Source organism: Phasianus colchicus, chromosome Z (assembly GCF_987193195.1).
Source record: "Phasianus colchicus chromosome Z, bPhaCol1.hap1.1, whole genome shotgun sequence".
Classification (NCBI taxonomy): domain Eukaryota; kingdom Metazoa; phylum Chordata; class Aves; order Galliformes; family Phasianidae; genus Phasianus; species Phasianus colchicus.
The window spans coordinates 17,483,716-17,503,084 of NC_143476.1; the positions used below are offsets into that span (position 1 = coordinate 17,483,716).

The following is a 19,369-nucleotide window of genomic DNA, read 5'->3' on the forward strand; positions in this document are numbered from 1 at the left end:
TACAAAAAATATGAGTAATTCCACAAAAGCCAGGTTATATTTAGAAGGTTAGCATCAGCTTCACCTCCAAATCTTCAGGCATTCCTCCATTATATGCTGTGTTGTAGTCATTTCTACCAAAGACCAGAAAGGGGGCCCACTAGGTGAGGAAGAACGCTTGTCTTTATTTGCAGATTCCTCCAAACCAACATGTCCTCTGGAGATCAAAGTGTTCTAACATACAGAATGTAGTAAAGGAGTCACCACAGTTTCAGAAGAATAAGACACGATGGAACAAAGCCAAATACAGTCAGGATAGCACAAACAATGTATAGAGAGAACCCCAAAGCTTGGGCTAGTAATGGTTGTATCAGATTCTGTTACAGGTATTACAGAAATGGCACTGTCCTTTCTGAATGTGTCTAGGAGCCAGCACAGCAGAAATCATGCAGTGCTGCACCTGAACTAATAAAGCTTGTCACCTCTGAGTTGTTCCTTTGTTAATGGCATGCTTAATTTGCATCTCAAATAATTCAGTTCAAATCTGAACAGGTTACCTTATTCAGTTGCAAAGATAGCTGTTAATGACCTTGCTGAACTTCACCTTGAAAACAAGCTGGGCATGTCTATATAAAAGCTGAACATCAATAGTGGAAACCCAGAGTTAACAACAAATTCAGACAAACTTATCAAAATATCAGATTACTGAACAGAATGAAAGATGTATGCTGGTGACTAAACAGTCCATAAGCTGGTAGGAATAGATCATGAAAAATCTCACTGCAAGCTTCCTTCTATTGTAATGATTCAACAGCTGGAATTTACAATGATGCTTGCATCTGCAGTCAACTGAGAAAATCCTTCCAGGGTGAGACAGTGGAGGCGTGATAATGGTGCTTACCTTGAAAGCCTGTACAGACTCTGAAGGAACCTCTGAAGGTTAAACTGTTGAAAGACTGGCAGGAAGTGGTATCTGTACCACAAGATCATGCAGCTATCTTTAAAATCCCTCAATCTCATAACACACATTTCACAAATATGCAAAGTTCCTAGCTATAAAATAAATTCAGGCAACTTAAAACCCAAATCAATTGGAACAAACATCAAGTAGGAGAAGAAATAATTCTGTGACTTGGAATTGTTCTATGCATTTATAGATTACATACTATTTTGGTTTTCTTTTTTAATTCCTAGACCTAGGAAAAGAAAGAAAAGACTCCCCTAAGTTTGTTTGTTTGTTTGTTTTTGATCGCATGGGAGATTGTATGATTAAGAGCAAAAGAAAATAGAATTAGGTGACCCTGAGTGTTTCAATGACTTAACTGAATTAAAATAATTTATTCTCAAAAGTGCCATAAAAAGACCCATGATCTGTTACTTTCTCTCATTCCTGTCTTCTCCATTGAAAGATGCAGGGTTCACTTGCAAAGAAGGAATCAACGGGAAGCAAGTTTTTCAACTCCTTCATCATTTTCCAGGTAATCTCTACAACCTAGCAAAATTCTAGATCTCTTTTCTCAGGCTGCCAGTAAAGATTCTAGCCTGTTTACACACAACAGCATTCCAGTCAGTTTCTCTGATCATTATCTAAACTTGCAAAAAACGAGCTGTTATGAAAACTCCATATGGGCTGTGTGGCATTTAAAAGACTCTGTCAAATTGTTCTTTTCTTTTTCTGAATATCAAAGCAGCTCTTCATTATTATTTCTCTTTCTATAATTAACTCAGAAAATATGGGTGTAACACCCAATTTTGTAGATGGATGTGGCATCACAGAAAAATAACATACATCATATTCTGCTCCTCATAATGGAAACTGTTCCTGAGAAAGCCTTACCTACATTTCAATATTTTTGCAGAGAAGACTAGAATCTCAAATATGCAGCAATGTTCCCCAAACAATTGTAAAACCAGAATCCCACCTCTACAACATTACTGTTCAGCTAGATTAAATCTGTAGTCAAATATATGTGACCAAACAAATTCAGGGTTCTATACTAACATGACACATTTGGCACATCTCAACAACTTCTTCTGAAATTTATTAACAATTCTCATTTAACTTCAACTTTTTCTTAGGACAAACTGAACACTTAAAATACATCTTGAATAACTACTGAAAAACTACTACACTAAGTTGCATATTGTTTCAATATTTGTACTTTTAGGTCAGAAAGTATTAGAAAAACCTCCACCTTCTTAGCAGTAAATCTTAACAAACCTGCTCATCTGATACTGCATTACAAAACTGCCAGAAGAAGAGTAAGAACAATGCAAATAACATAACTTACAGCAATTTATGTAATTATCACAGTTTCTCATAATACTAACATGTTCCAATAGTGAAAAGCATGAAAACATTGGGCACCAAATAGCAACTTGAGAGTTGCACTCTACTCTTCCTGGAGCTTATCTGAATCATTTCCCCTCTTTCAATGCAAAACATAAAACTAATTGCCTGATACTTCAAGTAAGACTTATTTTACTACACTGCAAAATAATACGTGACTTTCTGGCACGGAGTCCTAAATACCTATGTTCTAACAGCATTTGAAACCTGCTTTTGGACAGTGGAGTGCTAGAAGAAAAAACAAGCAATCACAATACTGTTTTTTTGGTTTTTTTTTTCTATTCTGTAGCCTCAAAACGAGTCAAAATCAGTTGGGACAGATTTGGAGCATTATTGTCTCCAGGTAAAGTTTTATGCTGTAAACCAAGTTTACAGGCTCCTTATGTGAATATCCAACTGCTTTTGATCCTCCATTGCATGCATCTCACTTACTATGCATGTGCAGTGTAGATGATCAGGAAATATTCAACAAATTAGACTGGTGTGCCATAATGCACAGTGAACTCTGCAAGTAATTACAGATTCTGGATCCCAGAACAACATATGCCCAGGAGCCTAAGGCTGAGATGCTGTCTAGAAGCGTGCACATCTGACTTGGAGGATTTGCTGGACATGTACCTGTACACTGTGCAAGCACCATTCTAAAGTCAGAGCCATAAAGGAATGAGAAGAGCAGAAGACATGAATACGAAATTAGAAAATGTGAGGAAGGGTAAGCTTACAACAAAAGAGAAGTCCAGCTTCCATCAGGAACACAGTAATGAAAAATAATGGACATATAAGTGCATGGGGAATATTCTCCTCAAACTTTCCTTCTTTATAGGAGTCTTTAACATTTTCAAACTTATAACTAAAGTCACAGAGAAAGTGTCATAACTACTAAATAAGAATCAAAAATTTCTATGAGAAGGTGTCCACTAACATGATGCTGTTACACAGACATCGTGTCCTAATAGGTCATGATTTTTAGTTGTTCACTAAAAAATAAAAATAAAAAATACAAATTATGGAAAAAAACACATTATTGTAAAATATGTATTGTTTTTTGTTACATGATAGTCTAGAAACCAAGCAGCAACTTCAATACTGTGCCTTTGAAAGGATCTAGGTAGTAGGTTTTTTCAATTAATAATTCAATGTCATTTAAGTAAAAAAGGATAAATTTATTATTTACAAGTGTACTGCAAAGGTTATTACAGATTTATCCATTATGCAATCAGAATCAACTTTTTAAAACTAAATGCTTTGCTAAACTGCTTTCTCACAGCAGCTATTCACCATTACTTAGGCCTATAAAATAAGTTTTTTCTGTAGGCCTCTGTTAATTTGTACAAAGACATTTGTACAAATTTGTACAAAATGTACAAAGTCATAAACTGTTTATAAGTAAAAATGGAAAGGTGACGGTAACTCAATTTAAATAAAAGTTGTTTTTCTAGTCAATTATAAGACCAGCATATAGAAAGCAATAATAAAAATGATTATACAATAAACACATTCTGAAATAAATTTATAGAAAATATCTGCAAAATAATGCTCCTTAGAACAGTGACCAGGGTCACTGTTTCTTGTCAGTAGGTAACCAAGACAACCTACTGAGATTTTCATCTGTGCTGTGTTTGTCAAAACGAATATGAAACCATTGGCAGAACATCATCTTTTGTTTTTGTAGATTCTGTTTCTTATGCCTCTTTACTTGTACAGTGATGCCAGCTCCTTATCCAGAAAACGTGAAAACAAAGCTTTTTAAAAATATATTGTATTATTTTTTTTCTTATATTAAAATGCATATCACTCAATAAAGGTTTTCTAAAATGTAAAAAGGATTGTATCTTCTGTAGGTCAGTGGGCATATTTTATTAGAATTTTAAAGCATATATTTCTTAAAGTACTTGCTATGATCTCTGAGACCTCTGAAGAAACTGCCTTTTACCAGTTTGCTGGATTCCGTCAAATTACTAAAAGTATCACACAAAACTTAATTAAAAAAAAAAAAAAAAATCAGTCTCTTACACCTATGTTTTCAATCTGATTTATAAAACCTTCTAAGAATATCAAATCTAAGACTGGGTTATCATCAATAGTATCACTGTAAAAATATGGTTAAAGTAATAAAAAAAAAAGTTTCTTCTTTCTAGGCCTTCTATCTCAGTCAATTTAAAAGATTGCTCTTTCCACTACATGTCTCAGAAGCTAAAAGGACTGGACTGACACCATACCCACACACTCCTGAAAAAATCACCACAGTCAGCTAATAAGCCATTCCTCCCCTTTCCACCTGTGAAGGCTCCTGCAGGAATGCATGCAGGACAAGGCTGAGAATGGACGTGGCTCCAAAGGTGTCAGCTAGGGGAAGGGAGATCATCTGAGTTATTTCTGCACGAAACAAAGGATGCACAGATGCTTAAATACGAATTTGCATCTTCTCTGCTGTTCCCACTGATGCACAGTTACATAAATGCAAGTACGTATCCATACGTCATAAATTCTATTCAGGTCTGGGACAGTGCAGGGGGAAAAAAAAAGAAAAAAGAAATAACAGAATCCCTGAATTGCAATCCAAATTGCAATGAAAAGCAACCACATCACAGCAGCTTGAAAGGCACAGTAAATACATGGGAAATATGTATTTGGAATATAAAAACCGAAAAAGGGCAAACGATAAAAAGAACACAAGAAAATTAACACAGGGGAAGTTCCACGTTTAATGGCGCTGTTGCTAGTTTTTTTCCACATGGAGAAAATAGTCAGATACTTATGAACTATAACCCTTATTAGACAGACACAGAATAGAATTCTAACATACACCATGCCATTTTTAAGTTATTACAAAGAATTCCAGAGTTAAACTCCCTAAATACCTTAAAGTATGTTCAAGACAAAACACAGACAAAACCAACCACCACTCAAAGTGTTGAATATCAAATCTAAGCACTAATTACAATTATTTTAGGTGATCTCAACCAAACTTGCAATTAAAAAAACAGGAAACTAAAATCAGAAGAACTTTCCTGAACTAATTTAAATGTTTTGTCTTTCATCTGCTAAATACCTCAGAGTTGGCATCCTTATCTCAGCTCTTGTGAGGCCTCATCTGGAGTACTGCGTCCATGTCAGGGGCCCCCAGCTGAAGAAGATGAACTTGGAACGAGTTCATGGATCAATGACTGCATTTTTGCTCTTGTAATAAAGTCAGCCCTCAAGAATTATAAACAACCTAATTCTTCATGAAGGAAATGATTCTTAAAACACTTAAAAACAAGTACAGTTTTTAGGACAAATTCAGTGACAGATCAGTGTTGCAGTACTAAATAGTACTGCAGGCCACCAAAATGACAAAATTTACAGAGAAGAGAATCAACAGAGCATTAAAATTGTTGAAAAGCCAGCTACTCATCCCAATAATTTGAGATTCTCTTCAGCCACTGGTGAGCAACATGAACACAATATTCCAAAAATCAATCAAGGGCAACCTATGAACTAAGCATGTATTTTTATAAAGAAAAATATCTTATATAAAAATTATCCAAATCTGATTTATTAAAGAGTACTACATAAAATTATTGCTAATGGAAATAACATGTAATATTTTAACAGGAGAAAAATGAAGATATGGTTGAGATCCTCTGTAGCAAATTCTATTGTCTTGACTGTCTACAGAAAAATCTGGAACAGCTTTGAGGAGCTGACTCTACTCCTAAGCTGGTACATGATAGCAGAAAACCTCTAGGAATTTGTAGTGAAGGAGGTTCATCATAGGAATGCAAATACAGACATTGAAAACAATGTATTTTATCGAAAAAGAAAGGGAAAAAATTACCTGGAACAAGTTCCATAACAATATAAATAGGTTGTCTTTGTGTGCAAACTCCTATGAGTTTTACAATATTAGGATGATCATACTGTTTGAGTATTCTGAAAAACATACAGTAAGTTTATTATATTAATAAACTTTATTGTACAAACCAATTAAACAGAAAAATATCTTACACTCTTAATATTATTTTAATAGAATTTTCGGTAGAATTACTGTTATCAATTAAAAGATCAACGTAATAGACAAATCATTCTTCTGATTGAGGGTATTTTTACTCAAAGATCAAGATCGAACACTAGTAGCTCATTCTCACTGTAGTTTTAACATTTGTCTACATAACATTTTATCGGTGAAAAATATTCTCACAGGTTTGTAGCTTCTCAGGAACCCTTGTAATTAAACAGCATTTCAGCGGTGTATCAGAAGAGAAGCTTTGTTGAAAATGCATGCACAGCAAGCCTCTACATTTTCCTGCTGCGCTTTTCAAATGCACACTCGTTTCAGTTTTAATTCACAAGATTAATTGATACAGTAAGTTTTAAAAGAATATAAATACTGCAATTTTAATTTCTGGAATTAAGCAAAAACATTTACATCTTTTTACACGATACTTTAATAAGAACTTTGACAGCCTAAATCAGTATGCTATGATTTATAAGTGAACTGAAGGTCTAAGAAGAATTCCAGAGAGATCTTTTAACTTAAAAATGTTTCTTCTACTATTTGATAACTTAAACTACCTCATCTTTTTCCTAATTTTTCTAGAAATGAGAGTGAAACTTGGGACATGCGGATTTAATGAAAAATAACTGATTTAAGTGTTTTTTTTTCATATAATATTCCATACAATACTGTTCCATTAGTGGCTGACTGCTAAGCAAATGAAAAAATCTCTGTGGTTGCCAAGTTATGAGTTGTTTAAAAACACTCAGCAGATACAGCATACATATATTAATTATATTAGCTTGGGGCTTCACAGCCAGAACAGCTAATTAGTTTAAATAATTATGAGATTATCTCAATAGATCCTTCTATCCTGAGCCTGAGTTCTTAGAAACTATCTATGCAGATAGCTACACAATCTGTCTGTATTCAGAATATTTAGTGTGCTATGACATGAACGCCACTTACTGCCCAATACAGCAGTTGGACTGAAAGAGGAAGTTACTAAATCTGTACCATAATCTCATTTAAATTAGTATCTTCCAGGCTTCTTACTGTAATCCTTGCGGCATGTATCAAAGAAATTCTAAATGGATGCATTTACAATATCGAAAGTATGGATTATAGGCACTGCTTGTCAAGGTGGTTTCAACAAGTGCAGGTGCTTGCTGTTCATACACATTAAAAACGTGTATGTACAGTTATCAGGGCAACAGTTAGTGCAAGTACTGAGGGAGAATAAAAAGGAAGAAGTCTGGCTATTAATTCTTTGAATTCTTACAAAGTTCCCATTTTGTAAAGCTACAAAGTAAGAAAACTTGGGGGAAAAAACAAACTTAGAGCACCTACCTGGCCTCTGACAGAAATTTGATTTTCAATTCCTGAGGAAGATCTTCTTTACAAGTTTTTACAGCAACGGGTGTCTTATCCTTTAATGTTCCCTTATACACCTCACCAAAATTACCCTAAAATAAGAAAAAAAGTAATCCTAAATAACCCAGTCATTGCAAATATTCATGAATAAACTAGAAACAGCTAAATAACTGTTAAAGAACTATAAATTGTGTTTATGAAGTTTTCTTCAAGTACATGATCCTAGTACAATCAGTCCACACAGAGAAAATAAACCTATTATATGAATATGTCATATGAGTTCAATTTGGCTTGTGAGAAAAATACATTGCATAATTACAATTTTCTTTTTAATACACTTAATAATTTAAGTCCTAACCTCTTTCATTTTCTAACTACTGTATTTTTTCAATAGTTTTCAATTTACAGTCCAGTGTAACCTACACAACCCACTGCAAGTTACTTTTATTTTAGTTTGCTTGGAAAAATACCTGAGATAGACATCTCCATCAGATGTGTTTTCAACTTTAAAAAAAAAAAAATAGCACAAAAGTTTAAGAGGAAATTACGTTATTTCAGAAATCTATTATTGAGTAAAATATGTAAAATGGGGAGGAAAGGAAAAAAAGAGATCTCAAGATCTCACACTTCTAGTTAAGCTTTGTTTTTCCCCCAAACAGTAATTACAACATTTTAAATATATGTCTGATATACTTCCACGTGAATTTCTTCCCCGTGTTCTGGTACACAAAACTGTCAATGATTTCAACAAACAGAAAAACATGCTGGCAGTTTTTCCTTCCTTTTCTCAGCGATAAAGATTTCTTTACACAACATATGTGAAGACTCTATTGCCAAGATAAGAGAAACAGGAAAAAAAAAAATAATGAGGAGCGTCATAGAATCACACAAAGGCTGGAAAAGACCTTCAAGCTTATCCAGTCCAACTGTAAAGATACCACCAGTATTTCCCACTAAGTCATGTCCCTCACACAACATCTAAACACTGCATAAAAACCTCCAGGGACAGTGACCCCACCACCTCTCTGGGCAGCTTCCAGTACCTGACCATTCTTTCAGAGAAGAAATTTTTCCTGATATTCCACCTGCATCTTCCTTGTCACAGCTTGGTGCCATTCCCTCTAGCCCTATCACTAGTTACATGGGAGAAGAGGCCGACCTCACCACAACCTCCCTTCAGGTGACTGTAGAGAGCAATAAGGTCTTCCCTGAGCCTCCTCCAGACTGAACAATCGCAGCTTTCTCAGCCAATTCTTCTAAGATTTGTGCTCCAGACCCCTCACCAGCTTTGTTGCCCTTCTGTGAATGCACTCAAGGGCCTCAATGGCTTTCCTGTAGTGAGGGTCCCAAAACTGAACACAGTATTCAAGGTGTGACCTCACCAGAGCTGAGTACAGAAGGATAATTCCCTGCTCCTGCTGGCAACACTATTTCTGATATAAGACAGGATGCCATTGGCCTTCTTGGCCACCTAGGCACACCGCTGGCTCATGTTTAGTTGAGTGTTGACCAACACCCTTAGGTCCATTTCTTCCACACAGTCTCCCAGCCACTCTGCCCCAAGCCTGTAGGGTTGCCTGGGATTGTTGTGGTCAGTGTGCAGCACTTGGTTTTGTTGAACTTCATCCCACTTGCCTGTATGGATCCCTATGAAGGATCTATACAGACCTACCCTGAGGCAGGTCAACACATCCTTCCAACTTCATCTGAATTCTTACTGAAAGTGCACTCAATCCCCTCATCCAGGTCATCAATAAAGATATTAAACAGGACACACCACTAACGACTGGTCGCCAGCTGGATTTAATGCCATTCACCACCACCCTCCAGCCAGTTCTTTATCCAGCAAAGAGTGTACCTGCCCAAGCCATGGTCTGCCATCTTTCCCAGGAGAATACTGTGAGCACTCCAGTCATGAGAGCAATCCCACCCTATTTTAGTAATGGCAACCAAGTCAAAGTTTGCCTGATACACAATGGCTTCCAGCTTCTTCTTTCGATTGCCCGTGCTGCATGCATTGGTGTAGAGGCACTTCAGCTGAGCCATTTGCCCAACCCCATCAACATTCCCCTAGGCTCTCTAGGGGAATGTTGATGTAGAATCTCTAGTGAGCCTTCTTTAGGGTAGTTTGTTTACATTGTGGTTGGACATAGTGATCTTTAACATCTCTTCCAACCTAAGCAATTCTGATTCTATGATTCTTTCAGCCCTTTTCATCTTCATATCTAGTTTAAAGCCCTCTCAATGAGTCCTGCCAGGTCTTGACTTAGGATCCCATTTTGCGACAGGTAAGACCTATCTGCAGTCATCAGGCCATGCACTGAGTAAACTTCCCCATGGTCAAAAAAAAGCCAAAATTCCTGCAGTTGCACTAGCCTCTTAGCCATGTATTTATGAGATGGGTTTTCCTGCTCCTCTTCATATCCATTGGTGCCACTGAAGCGACAGAAGCTACCTGAACTCCTACTCCCTCAACTAACCACCTCAATGCTCTTAAGTCCCTTTTGATAGTCCCCAGGGTTCTCTCAGCAATGTCACTGCAGCCAGCCTGAACTATCAGTAGGTGATAACAACCAGACAGGGGACACCCTTAGTAACATCCTTGACCTGGGCCTTAGGGAGGCAGAACATTTCCCTACTGGTAGGGCTTTGCTGACATTATGAGGCATTCTGTTCCTCCCAGAAGGAAGGAGCCTACAACAGTTACCCTTTTTTCCTCCTCAGAGGAGGCACTCATGAAGTGTAGAGTCAACCTTCTCACTCTAGAAAACCTCTTGGATGGACTTTCCACCTCATCCTTACTTACCTCTGCCTGGAGTTCCAGAGCTTCAAACCTATTACACAGAGCACCTGGGGAATCAACGAAGGCAGGAACCGGGTCTGCCAGTAACAGTAAAATGGGACCTGTTTCCACTCCTCATCTCTTATATCTCCTCCCTCTGCTCAATAATGGTGGGGCAGGGAGTCCACCACTGTCTGGTGCCTTTCTCTCAAGTGTTGCAGTTACTCCACCAGTCTATTAGAAGAAACTCATAGATTGAACCTACTATCGCAGTAGCAATGCCAACGGAAGAAATTCAGGTGTCTAAACACAAGACAAGTATTATTTCACACACCCTAAGATGTCTAAGAAACAGCTGGCAAGCATGTCAGCTCACAATCTATAATGCTTCAGAAACAGCACTTTTAGAGGACCTCTGTTATCTAGAAAGGCACTGTGTGACTCCTAACATGCTATTCCTCTACTTTTCTGTTTAAGAGTATTTAACATTGAAAACTAAATACTATTAAACTATTTTAAATGCTTTTAATTCTTTTTAAAAATATTTATCACTTTATATAAGATTTATAATATAAATAATATATAATATAGTATTACATACACTACATACTTGTATATTTCATTTTGTGTGTATTATATAATTAATACTGTGCAAATAAATGGACTATTCACTGCTGAAGGGAAACAAAATTTTCTACTTTCAGAGAATCACAGAATTATAGAATCACATGTGTTGGAAGGGGCCTCAAGAGATCACTGAGTCCAAAGCAGATATCCTACCATAGGTCACACAAATAGACATCCAGACAGGTCTTGAATATCTCCTTAAAGGAGGCTCCACAACCTCTCTGGCCAACCTGCAACTACTGCTCTACTGCCCTTACTGTAAAGTTGTTCTTCCATATGTTAGTATGGAACTTTTTATGCACAAGTTTTAGGCCACTACTCCTTGTCCTATCACTACAAACCACAAAAAGAACCTGGCCTCATCCATAAGCCTCCCACCTCCCTTTAGATATTCATAAACATTTATCAGATCCTCTCCATCTTCTTTTCCCCAGGCTGAACAGACCAAAGGTTACTCAAGTCTTTCCTCATACAGGAGATGTTTCAGGCCCTTTATCATCTTTGCGGTCCTCCTTTCTGGTCCTCTACTGGAATCCTTCTAGGAGATCCCTCTTTTTTGAACTGGGGATCCCAGAATTAGATACAGTAGTCTAAATGTGGCCTCATTAGGGCAGAATAAAGAGTATGGCACACTGCCATAAAGAGTAAGAGCACACTGCTGGCTCATGGACAACCTGCTGTTCACCAGGACATCCAGGTCCTTCTCTGCAGAGCTCATCTCTAGGAGGTCATCCCCTAACCTGTACTGATGTATGTGGTTATTCCTTCCCAGATGAAAGTCTCTATCCTTGCTCTTGTTAGGATGCTCATCAGGTTCCTCCCTGACCAACTCTCCAGTCTGCCCAGGTCTCCATGAATGGCAGCACAGCCTTTCAGTGTGCCAGCCACTCCTTCCCAGCTTTGTATCACTGGGAATCTTGCTGTGGACTCTATCCCTTCACCCAGGTCATTCATGAAAGTGTTGAACAAGACCAGATCCAACACCTATTCTTGGGGAACACTGTTACTTCCAGACCTCCAACCACACTCTGCGCGACTGATGGCACCCCTCTGAGCTCTGCCAGTCAGCCAGTTGTCAGCCTCACTGTCCACTCATGTATCCCATGCTAAGTTTCATAACAAGGACGTTGTGGTAGATGGTGTTAAACACCTTGAGGAAGTCAAGGTAGACAATATTCACTGCTCTCCTCCATCTACCCAGCCTGTGATGACATCACAGAAAACTACAAGGTTGATGAAGCATGATTTTCCTTTGGTGAATCCTTCTGACTACTCCTGATAACCTTCTTCTCTTCCAGGTGCTTGGAGCTGGCATCCAGAACAAAGTGTTCCATCACCTTTCCAGGGATGGAGTTGAGGTTGACTGGCCTGTAGTTGCTCAGATCATCCTTGTTGCCCTTTTTGACAGAATCACTTTGCTAAGTCTTCATCAGTGTTCCATGATTTTCCCAGCCATTGTTTCCAGTAGACTCAGATTTTTCACTTAAAGGATCAACAGCTGCAGTTTATTTAATATCTTAATGATCTTCTCACCCTAATATTTTCTAGTTTGATTATATCATTCCAGAAATGAATACACTACAGATTTATATAGTTTCCCAAGAAAGCTGTTTATCTGTTTTAAAAGTTTAAAGCTGCATATCCTAATAAATCAGCTTTAAGACTGCACTGTGTTTATCAACTTATTAAAATGTTTTGTAAAAAAAAAAGGAGTACATTTGTAAACTTTTATAGAAATCAATGTTCAGGCTATTTCAACTGTCTTAATAGGTGCAGAAGTGCTGAAAATTTAAGTCAGGTATTACATTTCAGTAGAAGCAGTTGTAAGAATTGCAGCTGCTATGCAGAATTTGTGCTATAAACTGTTTCATTTGAAACTTTATACACAGTCAAGGCTTGTTCCAAAAATAATGTCTCCTATTTATTATGATGGCCCATGACGTAAGAGGTGACAATGGTGGCATGGCAGTAGAAGATGAACATTCCCACCAATATCCCATGGGCAGTCCAAGAAAATGGCATATAATATAGAAGTGCTTATGAAATAAAGATGTGTCACTGAATTCTTCCGTGTGGAAAAATTGGCATCCATTGACATTTGTTTATGACTGCTGAATGTTTATGTTGATAAACAGTGCATGAGAGCACAGTGAGACACTGGGTGGTGCGTTTCAGCAATAGGGTCACCTCCACTGGTGCAGACTGTTATGAGCAGAATATGCAGGTTCCTGTTCATTGTTGGTGAGAATGCATAGCTAATGGTGATGACTACCTTGAAAAATACTGTTTTAAAGCAAATTCCTAGCTACATCAAATGATGTTATTATGCTCTTTGTGTCAGTTGTAGTTTTCAAGGAAATAGGAGGCAATACTTGTGGAGTGACTTACTACTGAGAGATTACCTAAAATTACAATAAATCATACAGTAACAATGAATATTTGGTTTAATGAATATTGCCTACATTATCATCTTATTTCAATTTTTTTTTTTACTTACATGCCTTTCATATTTTTAAGCAATATTCTTTTTTTTTTTTTTGCAAGACTGCACAGTTTAAACTGTAATACAATGCTTTGCAGACACATAATTAACTTAAAATCCCTACAAATAAGAAAAATATGTATGCTAAATATTTTCAGCAGACACATCATACAATTCACCATCATATGCAATAAGCATTTATGTAAAGCACAATACTACCTCATGTATTAAAGCAAAATAATTGGTATAAAAATCACAGTAATTTGAAGGATAAAGAAATAGGAAATACACTTAATGACTAATACATATTTATTTGCATGTTGATAGCTCACTTGATTACTTACTTTGCCCAGTAATTCTCCCAGTGTGACATCCTCATGATTGAGAACCCATTTCTTATCCTATGGTAAGAAAAGGAAGGAAGAATGTTCAATAGTACCAAAAACATACTTTCTGTTACATATACTTCACCAAGTTGAAATGTATCTAAAGAAATGTTTTGTACAGACTGCTCTGTCAAAAGCACACCAGGAAGTTGAAAACAAGTTTCAGATAACATGCTTTTCAAAGAAATGCTAAGATGTACTGTATAGCCTGTTAAATACATCAATTAAGTAGACAGTATGTGTGCTAATAAACAGAACACATGCACTTTCTCATGCAAGCTCTGGAAACAGTATCTAATGCCCTGTTTTTAAAAATGACGTGTCAAAACCACTTAAGAACCTTCATTTTAGAATATGAAATAACTTACTGCAGGGTCAAAAAAAACCCAAACCCAAATCAACATTTATTTTCTGAATACAAATATATACTCATTTTTCTGCTTATTAACAGGGTATATATGGCATATCTTAAATCTCAGGTCTTAATCTTCTTTGATAGTTTGATACATAGCAGCCAAATATCTGAAAAGACAACATAAACACAAATCATTGGATCTATGCAGTGCTGATGACTAACAACTTTATTTCTTTATTAGCACCTCATCTGCTTATCACCTCACAAACACCATTAATACTAATTATATTAATGGTAAGATTCTATGCATTTTTTGTTAATAATAACTCATTAAAGCTCACAGAAGACCAAATCAACCGTGCTGGCTTTGCTGATTGACTTCTTAGTGGAATCTTAACAGACCAATCTCCTGGTGCAAAATGGGAGGTTACTCACATGTGCAAATAAATACTTGATGGCAGGGGAGGAATAAGAGGGAGCCAGGCTCCTCAGCAGCTCCCAGTGATGGGATAGGTGGCAATGGGCACAAATGAGAAAACGTGATATATATTCTAAACATGAGAAAGTGTTTTTCTCATGTAAGTGATGAAACACTGTAACAGGATGCCCAGAAAGATTCTGAGCCTTTATCTGCAGAGACATTCAATATTAAACTGGACCCACTCTAGCTGACAGTTCCTATGTGGGGGGAGGGCTGGACTGAATGATCTCAACTCTCTTCTAATCTAGATAAGCCTGTGAGAAATGGATGTAATTAAACCTTAACACAGGGAATTCACTCTCTTCTTATAGAAACAACATGTCTGTAACTAACATGCTAGGTCAAGCATGCTAGTTATCAGCATAGAACCAGGTATTTAGTACATTATATTTTCTGCCAAACACTGCATCCTAACTGAAGGCAATGCAACAGTCATAACTAACTTTAACATATTTCCAATTTTAAAAAGAAATACTGAATGTATACTTATTTGCCATTAAATTAATCGGTAAGACACATCCCAACATAGGAAGTACTTATTTCCTAGAAAGAAAGCCATTAAAAAAACATACATACAACCCCTATGGCTGAATCCTAGGTAACAAGTACAGAACACTGCACAGTCTGTGTACAGAGATTTCTGAACAACATTTCTGTAGAACAAATCTTAAGATTATCTTAAAAGAAGCTGAACAGTTTTAAGAGTATTTCGTTCATCTTCTCGATTTGATTTTGTTAAAAATTAAAAATGCTTTGTTCACTAAAATCTGTAAAATTTGTCAGGCATTTTTTGCTGATTGGATGCCTCACTCAGAAGCTGTTATATTTTGAACAGCTGGAAAAGGCCATCAAAGTGCATTTGCCTTCACCAGTAAAGCTCAAATTTAAGATAACAATTGGGAAATAAAGCTCTAAAGAAAATAAGTGTACAAATAGCTCCTTGATGTACTAACACAAAACTTTTAAACTTTGAAATAAATACTGCAAAAGCCAGTAAGTTACAAAGTCAAATACTATTGTCTTTTTAACCTCTTAATTCTCAATGTTCTATATTTCAGTGAATGACTTTTGGAAAACTGACAATGTGGCATTTCAAACACTTCTTTATAAAGCAAAAATCCAGTGCATAATCCTTCAGAGAAATAATTAAATAAAAAGGCACCATAAGCTGTAATCAACTGATCTGGGAAAAGAGTTGTTATTATAGTAGCATATTAATCACTACCTACATCTTTCTTCTAGGAAAACCTTCTGTTTTTTATTATATCAGCATGAGCTATTAATTACACTGAGTATCTTCACTGAGTATCTTGCTTCTGCCTTTTTTTTTTTTAATTCAAAGTTTGATCAGCTTTGTTACTAAAGCTCCTACTGTTGGCTTCAAAAAAATTATTCGTGAGCATATGCAAACAGTAGTGCCTTGTTAGTCTGTTTCAGAGGTAAATTATAAATATAAATTCATTATAAAGGAATATTCACATGAATGATAAGTAAATTTCCTAATTATTAGAGTTTTTTGTGATCAGAAATCTTTAGTTACTTTTGTAGATACACAGACTCTGTCTTAAGATAGAGACTAATTGCATAAGCCATTCCTGTGCCTACATGACTGAAAAGGTGGCAGGTACAGCTGCAGCAGACACTCAGACAATCCCTTCTCATTCTAATTGATATCTCTTCAGAACTGTTCTTTTACTACTCATTGGGCACCATCTGGACCAACCTGAAAAACAGACAGCTGAACAAAACGATACAGCCCTTGGTACATCACGCTTCTTCCGACTGCAATCATTCATTTCCTTTTTTAACTTCTGTGTATATATAATAGATTCTGACACCAATAATACTTTCCACATGATCCAGGAGAAATTAGCAGAAGACACATATTGTAAAACAATTAACAGACCAGAACTTGTAACCCAGCACTTCTAAGTCAACTCCCCTCATCTGTTAAGTTTTCCTGTTATGTTCCTGTCTCCTGGTCTCTGCTATCTCTTGGGTTCAGTGAAAACTTAAAGGAGCAGAAAAGTACCTCCAAAGAATATGAAGAGAGAAATTTTTCCACTAGGAAGTATTAAAACACAAATATTAAACCCCTTAATACAATTTTCACCTTGTGAATGTTAATATTGAGCTTCTAAGTGAAAAGACGGCAGTCATAGAATCATAGGATGGTTTGGGTTGAAAAAAACCTCCAAGATCATTTAGTTCCAACCCCCTTACCACGAGCAGGGTTGCCACCCAATGGATCAGGCTGCCTGGGGCCCCCATTCAATCTGGCCTTGAACACCTTCAGGGATGGGGCACCTGCAGCTCTGGGCAGTTGTTCCAGTGCCTCACCACCATCTGGGTAAAGGATTTCTTCCTAATATCTAACCTAGATCTCCTCTCTTTTAGTTTAAAGCCATTCCTCCTTGTCCTGCCACTATCAGATCATATAAAAAGTCAGTCTCCTCACTGTTTAACAGTTCCCTTCAAGTCCTGGAATACCACAATAACGTCTCCCCAGAGCCTTCCCTTTCCAGCCCAAGCAATACCAGCTCACTCAGTCTTTCTTCCTTATAGGAGAGGTGCTACTTTTCCAGATCCACTCCAACAGCTCCACATCTTTCTTGTGCTGGGGTCCCCCAACTGTTGTCATCAAGTTCACCTATGAATGCAAGTCTGAAACTGTAGATGGCCCCTCTGTATCTACACTTGTCAAGTTGAAGAAAATGTTCTGTAGTATTAAAAAAATAAGTTGGAGCTTAAAATTTTATCTACTCTTTCAGCACCTGCAAAATGATTTAAGTCGTTTGTTCTGCCAACCTGCACCCAGGCAGTTTCTTCAGCGCAGACAGATGGAAAGAAACTAAGAGATAAGAGAGACATCTATATCATGCCAACGTATAAATCTGGCATTAGAAAATTTTAAAAAATAATTTCATTTGCAACAAGGTAAATATTCAATTAAGCACTGTTTTGAAATAGTGTCATTGATTAAAATAATTATCTTTAAACTCATAAACAGAACTGCAAGGCAGACAGCCACAAGGACTGCACTGTTTCTACTGCAGGTATACTATCTCACTAATTCTGCTCAAATTGTGCTGAATTAAATATGGCATTGTCCTGTACTTCTGGACAGCTGTCAATAATTACAAATGAATCATGTGTGCAAAAAAAAAAAACAAAAAAAAACCGAGTGATATAAAATAAAATGGTAGCACAGCAGGAAATAAAAGATAAACTTTAATGTAGGTACGGATGAATCGTTATTAAAGACTACCAGTTTGAGTCATAAAAAATCTAATTTCAATAGAGTTGTTTCTAAATCAAAGAGAGCAAATTAATTAGGTTTTCATACCTAACCATACGCTACTCTGAATGAGAAAGAAGATCAGAACAAACGAGACTATTATTGCCATTACTATTTCCAGCTATCCTGGCTCCAGCTGGGATAGGGTTAATTTTCTTCCTAGCAGTTGGTATGATGCTGTGTTCTGAATTCAGGATGAGAAAAATGTTGATAACACATTGACAGTTCAGTTTTTTGCAGAGCAGTACCTGCACAGAGCCAAGGATTTTTCAGCTTTTCACACTGTCCTGACTGTGAAGGGGCTGGGAAGCACGAGAAGTTGTGAAGGGACAGAACAGGGATAGAGAACCTAAACTGGTCAAAAGGATATTCCATATCATATGACATCACGCAGAATTATAAAACTGGGGGCAGTTGGCTGGAAGAGGCTGCTGTCTTAGAGACTGTCTGGGTATCAGTCAGTCCATGATGGTGAGGAATTGCATTGCATTATGCATCACTTGCTTTGTGTATTCTTTTTCCTTTTTCATCCCAAGCTCCCATTACCTACTTTTCTTTCCTATTAAGTTGTCATTACTCTTCTTTCCCCTAATTCTCTTGCACCTTCCACAGAGGATGGAATGATCAAATGGCTCTGTTCTACTACACTGCTTGCTGGGTTAAACCACAAAACCTGCAAAAGGAGCTTATTATGATGTAAACTTCTTGCAAATCAACCATAAATCACACTTTACCTAGTGCTTATTTTTGTTTTTAACTGCTAATTTTGGACTGGAGAATTTGAAAGAAATTCAGACAAATCTATTAGAAAAATTAGTGCTTGGACACACGTGCTTGGTATCTTAACGATGTACCTTATTTCCAAATAGGGTTGTTTAAGAAACACAGAAACTTTAATATATTACTTTTTTTTTTTTTCTGCATGTCCTCTGGCATCCAAACCTACCATTAAAATTTCAAGATAAACATGAAAGAAGCAGAAAATAAATTACACGAATACCATACTTTATTAAGTGACTTGGCTTAGCTCAAAAAGAGCTTTACTGCCTTGTGGGAGATAATCATTTATTGGATACGAAGAGCTATCTGGCAAAAGAATGTGTCTGAGATACTGTTTGGAAGAGTACTGGGGAAATGACAAAGTACCTAAAGTACAGGAAGGAACCTCTTTAAGGTGGAAATTTCTTGAGAAGAAAGTGAAAAGTGAGCAAGGATCCCACTGAGACTACTCTGGATAGTACAAATACAAGTTTCCTAAGCAGGCAAAAGGGATCCT

General features: G+C 36.8%; 1 protein-coding gene across 5 annotated transcripts in view; it reads right to left on the reverse strand.

The window, feature by feature from the left end:
• The window catches only part of FER (FER tyrosine kinase), a 172,025-nt gene that overhangs the window by 51,191 nt on the left and 101,465 nt on the right, over positions 1 to 19,369 (reverse strand). For all 5 annotated transcript variants that reach the window (XM_031605034.2, XM_090132110.1, XM_090132113.1 and 2 more), the window contains 3 exons: positions 13,918 to 13,974; positions 7,659 to 7,774; positions 6,150 to 6,244 (listed from right to left, as the gene is read on the reverse strand). In XM_031605034.2, the coding sequence (XP_031460894.1) occupies positions 6,150 to 6,244; positions 7,659 to 7,774; positions 13,918 to 13,974 (268 nt within the window). The remainder of the gene's footprint in view (positions 1 to 6,149; positions 6,245 to 7,658; positions 7,775 to 13,917; positions 13,975 to 19,369) is intronic.